The 5,221-nt window shown below is 77.5% G+C and overlaps 1 protein-coding gene across 1 annotated transcript; it reads right to left on the bottom strand.

Moving 5' to 3' along the window:
* Positions 1–833: 833 nt before the first annotated feature.
* On the bottom strand, positions 834–3,278 carry PROB1 (proline rich basic protein 1). Its single transcript, XM_029053338.1, has 2 exons — positions 1,174–3,278; positions 834–1,074 (listed from the first exon to the last, which is right to left on the bottom strand). Exons 1-2 carry the CDS (start codon positions 3,276–3,278, stop codon positions 834–836), a joined length of 2,346 nt encoding a protein of 781 aa, XP_028909171.1.
* Positions 3,279–5,221: the final 1,943 nt, after the last annotated feature.

Genomic DNA, 5,221 nt, shown 5'->3' with positions numbered 1-5,221 from the left:
GCGCCCCCCCCCCCCCCCGCCCGCCCTGCCCCCAACACGCCGGACATCTCCCCGCGGTTGCACGTGGCACGGGCTCAGGTCTGCAAACGCACGTGCCTGGGCGCACACTCAGGTACACACAGTTTCCTCTGGACGCTTGGGCAGCGTCTCTCTCTCTCCTCCCCCCCCCCCCCCGCTCCTGGGAGGTGCGGGACCCCGAGACTGCCCTAGGGCGAGCAGGGGGATTAGCCACAACGCCCCTCCGCCCGGCTCAGCCTCGTCACCCGCTCCGCAGCCGGCGGCCGCGGGGTCAGCCGGCCTCTCCCCCTCCCCTCGGAACCTCCGGCCCCCCGCTCCTGGTGCCCATCTCCCTCCCGACCCCGTAAGGTCCCGGCCCCCCACGGGTTTCTGGAGGCCGGACCCCCGCTCCTGCTCTCCCTCCCCGCATCCCGGGCCCGCGAGACCAGCAGCGTCATGGTTCTCCTGGAAATAACGAGGAGAACGACGATGGTATTTGCCAAGCGCTGTTCCAAGCGCCGGGGTAGACACAAGGTCGTCGGGTTGGACGCGGTCCCCGTCCCACATGGGGCTCACAGTCTTAATCCCCATTTTGCAGATGAGGGAACCGAAGCCCAGAGAGGTGACTTGCCCGCGGTCACAGGGCAGACAGGTGGCGGGGCCGGGATTGGAATCCGGGTCCTTCTGCCTCCCGGGCCCGGGTTCCAGCCCCCAGGCTGGGGACACCGGGGGCGTGGGGAAGGGTCTCCCGGTGGGAGCCCGAGGGACCCTCGGGACAGGAGGGGGGGTCCCGGGGCGGGATGGGCGGCGGGAGACCCGGGCCCGGGTGCGGGCCCTTAAACCCTGAAGGGGGACCCTTTGTGGGCCAGGGCGGGAGTGAGGCCTCCGGGGGGGCTGGGGGCCGGGCTTCCCGCGGGCAGATAGTAGAGGCCTTCCAGAGGGGCCGGGTCCAGGCCCGGCAGGCCCCAGGGCAGCTTGGCCGCCGGGACGGGGGTCGCGAAGAGATCGGCGGAGCGGGGCGGGAGGGTCCCCGGGGAGGGCGGCAAGGAGAGGGTCGGGCAGTGCGCGTAGGGGACGCTGAAGAACGCGGGGCCCAGGGCCAGGGGCGCGGGGTAGGGGGCCGGGGGCGGGTAGAGCCGGGCCCGGGGCGCCGGCGGGGAGGGGGGCGGCGCCGGCAGCAGCACCTCCAGGTACTGACCGCTCTCGGGGTCGAAGAGCAGCTTGACCCTGGGCTGCCGGGGCGACTCCACGTAGTAGTAGCGACCGCTCTCGGGGTCCAGCAGCACCTTGCCGGGCGCGGTCGGCGGGGGGCCGGGCGGGCCCCGGGTCCGGCCGGGGAGGCCTCCGGCCCGCGGGGCCGGGTCGCCGGGCCGGACCGGGGGCGGCGCCGAGGCGGCCCGCGGCGGGGGCGCCGCCGGACGGGCCGGCTCCGGCGGGCGGGCCTCGGACGGGCCCGAGGGGACGGCCGGCTGGACGGCGGCCCGGGGCGGCGGGGGTCTCCCGGGCGGGGCCGGGTGGCCGTGCCGCTCGGGGACGCGGGCCCGGGGCGGGCCGGGCTCGCCCGCCGGCGGGCCCGGGCTGGGGCCCGCGGAGGGGGGACCGGAGGGGTCCCCGGCCTCAGCGCGCAGGGGCGTCGGGGCCTCCCGGTCAGCGGCGGGCGCGGGCGAGGCGGGGCCGGGGGAGCCGTGCCCCGGGGGACCCCGGCTCTCGTCCGGGCTCCCGTCGGGGGGTCCCGGCTCCTCGGCGCGGGGAGCCCTCGAGGGGTCGCCGGGCCGGGCGGGCGGGAAGGCCCCGGGGAGGCGGATCTCGCTCCTGGCGTAGGGTTTGGCCGTGATGTTCTCCGCCTTCCTCCTGGGGGGCTCTCCGTCGCCGTAGACCTTGGGCGGCGGGCGGCCGGGGGAGCTCCCGTCCGGGCTGGAGGGTCCGGAGCTGCTGGAGTCCCCCGAGGACAGGGGCCCGGGGCCGTCCCACGGGTGGGGCACGACGGGCAGGAAGTCTCTGATGAGGGTGGAGGTGAAGCGCGGCGGCGGGGGCGGCGAGGGGCGGCCGACCTCGGGCGGCGGGGCCTCGGGCTCCCCCGGGGGGGCGGCCGGGGCCGGCGGCCGGAAGCTGAGGGCGTAGGTGTTCTTCAGCAGCTTCCTCACGTCGCGGGGCCGGGGCGGGGGCCGGGGGGCGGCCTCGGACCCCGGGGCGCGGCGGGGCCCCCGGCGGGGCGGATCCGGCGGGGCGGCCTCGGACGGCAGGAAGACGCTGGAGCTGACGGGCCCGGGGGGCTCGGATCCGGGGGCCGGCCCGTCCCGGCGGAGGGCCCGCTCCCGCGGGCCGGGCCGCGGTCCGGGGCCCCCGGAGGCGTCGGGCCCCCGCGGCCGCCCGGGCCTGGCCGGGGCCGGCCCCTGGCGCCGGGGGCCCTCGGGGGTCCCTCCCGGGGTCTCCGCCGGGGCGCCGGGGGGCCTCTCCCCCGCCGGGGTCCGGTCGGCCCGCAGCCTCCGGGCCAGGGCCGTCTGCACCAGGCACGAGGCGGCCCGCAGGCGACTCAGGGACTCGTCGAGGGAGCCGGTCCGCAGCAGCGGCCCGCGGCCCGCGGCCGGTCCCGGGGCGCGGGGCTTCTCCCGCAGCTCGATCTGCCGCTTGGGCACCGTCCGGGGGGGCGCCTCGTCCTCCAGCGCCACCTCCACGCACTCGAACCGCGGCCCCGGCGGGGGCGCGGGCGGGGAGGCCCGCGGATCCAGGTAGGCCGCGCTTCGGCCCGGGCCCCCGTCGTCGTCGTCGTCGTCGTCGTCGTCGTTCCCGCCGCCGTCGGAGGGCGCGGGCGACGACCCGGGCGAGGGCGGGGCCGGTCCGGGGTCTCGCACGTCGAGGCGGAGCCCCCGGGGCCGCCGGGCCGCCGGGCCGCCGGACGGGTCCGGTCCCCCGCGGGGCCGTCCCGGAGGACCGCCCAGGGGTCCCGGGCTGAAGATCACCTCCATCTCCCCCGACGGCAGCGTGCGGACTCGGGGCGGGCGAGGCCCGGGCCGCGGGCCGAAACCCGAGCCGGGCCGGCCCCGGCGGCTATTCTGGGCGCTGACGGACAGGAGGGGCTGCGCCTCCGGGACCGCCCCCGGGGCCCCCGGCGGCCTCCGTGTCCGGCCGCCGCCTCCGGCCGCCCCGGCCCGCGGGCCGCCCCGACCGCCGGGCTCCGGGGACCCGGGCGCCGTGTGGTAGGAGCCGGAGGATCCCGACGAGTCCCGGCGAGGGGTCGGGGCCGGGGGGACCCCCGGCGTGGGGCCGGCGGCGGCCAGCATGACCGGGCCGGGGTCGGGCGCTGTCGCGGCTGCCGCTCCGGCCGCCCCGCCCCTCCCCCCCCCCGCCCCGCAGCTGCTGCCACCCAATCCCCGGGGTCCAGAGATGCCGCTCGCCGACCCTTAAAGTGGCCACGACGAGCCCCGGCCGCCTCGGTCCACCCCTCCCTACCCGCTCCCCTCCGGGCCCCGACCCCGGCCCGGGCCGGGCCGGTCGGCGAGGCCCCGGGGACGCCCTGGCCGGGCCGGGGGGGGTGGGTGGGGGGACGTGGCCCCTTCTCCCTCGTCCTCCCGCGGCCCCCCGCCGCGAGGAGAAGGCGGCATCCGGGGCGGGAGGACCACCCCGAGGCCCGAGCCGACGCGCCGGAGGGATTTCTCATCCCCGGCCGAGTCGTGGGGCGGCGTGGCCCAGGGCGGAGCGCCGGGACCCGGGTCCTAACCCCGGCCGTGCCCCTCGTCTGCCGCGTGACCCCGGGCGAGTCGCTCCCTGCCTCGGGGACCTCGTCTGTAAAATGGGGATTGAGACGGTGAGCCCCGCGTGGGACGGGGACCGTGTCCCGTCCCCTCATCTGGCATCTCCCCCAGAGCTCAGTACGGCGCCTGGCAGGGAGCGGGCGCCCGACGGGTACCGTTAAAAAAAAAAAGCGGGGGGATCTGGGACAAGAACCCAGGTCTGCGGGGTCCCAGGTCGGGCTCCGGGCCCACCGCGTCGGGTGGTCCGGGAGGAGAAGGAACCCCGGCCGGAAACCCGCGGCCGGTGGAGAGACGCCCGGGCCTCGTCCGGGGTCTCCCGGGAGGGAGGGTGAGTCAGCGAGGGTCCGTGTCGGAGCCTCACCCCGGTTCTTCCGGCCGCGGGGAGGGCCGAAAGCCGCCCCCTCGCCCCCGAGCCGGCTAAATGTGGAAAGTTCAAATTCCCGGGGCAGGGGCCGGGGCGGCGTCACCGGGGGAACCGGGTGTTTGCCCGGCTCGGACGCGAACAGCGGAGGGGCGGGCTGCTCCCCCGGCCTCCCGGCGGAGGGGAGACGGGCCTATCCGCCGCCCGAGCCGGGCCCCGGGCCAGGCCCCAAAATAGCCCTCCTGGCCCGAAACCCAACCCCGGGGGTTGGGAGCCAGTGGGAGGGACTCACAGAGCGGCCCCCGTGCGTCTGGGGGCCGGGCGGGGGGCACAGGGGCGACCCGTCACCGAGGCTGAGCCCTCGGGGGCTGGCCCGGGCCTCGGCGCGCCTTCGGCACTCGTCCGGGCCCGGGGACGGGGCGGAGGAGCCAGCTTCTGAACGAGGAGGGGCCGGACGGATGCGGGCTTCGTGGGGACGGGCTTAGGGATTCAGATTAGCGGGAAGGAGGCGGGTGAGGCAGATGTGGAATTGGCGGTGTCCCCCCCTCCCCAGATCCCCGCCCCAGGGCGGGGGGCACCCGGTGAGGTCGGGCGAGGGGGTGGTAGGTTCACGGCAAACACTGGGTCCTCCCCCAGTGCGGTGTGAGTCGGGGGAAGCCATTCCCCCTGGGAAGCCCGTCCTCGCGGGCATTGGACGGGTCCACGGAAGGGTACTCACACTGGGTTGCCAGGGGAGGATGAGGGGAGTTGGATGATCCGTGCTGGGTCACGAGGGGAGAGCCAGGGGTGTTGGGATGGTCCGTCCCGACTCACCGGGGGACAGTCAGGGACGGAGGGGGGAGAGTCGGGGGGTGGGATGGTCAGCGTTGGGTCACCGGGGAAGGGTCAGGGGTGTTGGACGGTCCGCGCCGGTCACCGGGGGAGAGTCAGAAGTGTTGAACGGTCCACCCTGGGTCCCTGGGGAAGAGTCAGGGATGGAGGGGGGTCCCTCCCTAACTGCGAGGACTGACGGCCAGCGGACGACCGACGCGTCGTTCCCCAGATCGTTCCGGGGCGCCTGTCGGAGACAGAGTCCCGAGCCGCCTGGGCCGTGAGGCTGCTGACCGAGGAG

The sequence above is a fragment of the Ornithorhynchus anatinus genome, chromosome X2 (assembly GCF_004115215.2).
Source record: "Ornithorhynchus anatinus isolate Pmale09 chromosome X2, mOrnAna1.pri.v4, whole genome shotgun sequence".
Classification (NCBI taxonomy): Eukaryota; Metazoa; Chordata; class Mammalia; order Monotremata; family Ornithorhynchidae; genus Ornithorhynchus; species Ornithorhynchus anatinus.
This window is presented reverse-complemented; position numbering and strand designations above follow the sequence as displayed.

What these genes read in the sequence shown, in the direction of transcription:
- PROB1 (XM_029053338.1), bottom strand. Translation starts at nt 3,278, where the DNA reads ATGCTGGCCGCCGCCGGCCCCACGCCGGGGGTCCCCCCGGCCCCGACC. An exon ending in CAGTACCTGGAGGTGCTGCT is followed by an intron (nt 1,075 to 1,173) that starts GCCGGCGCCGCC and finishes CGCGTTCTTCAG; the next exon opens with CGTCCCCTACGCGCACTGCC.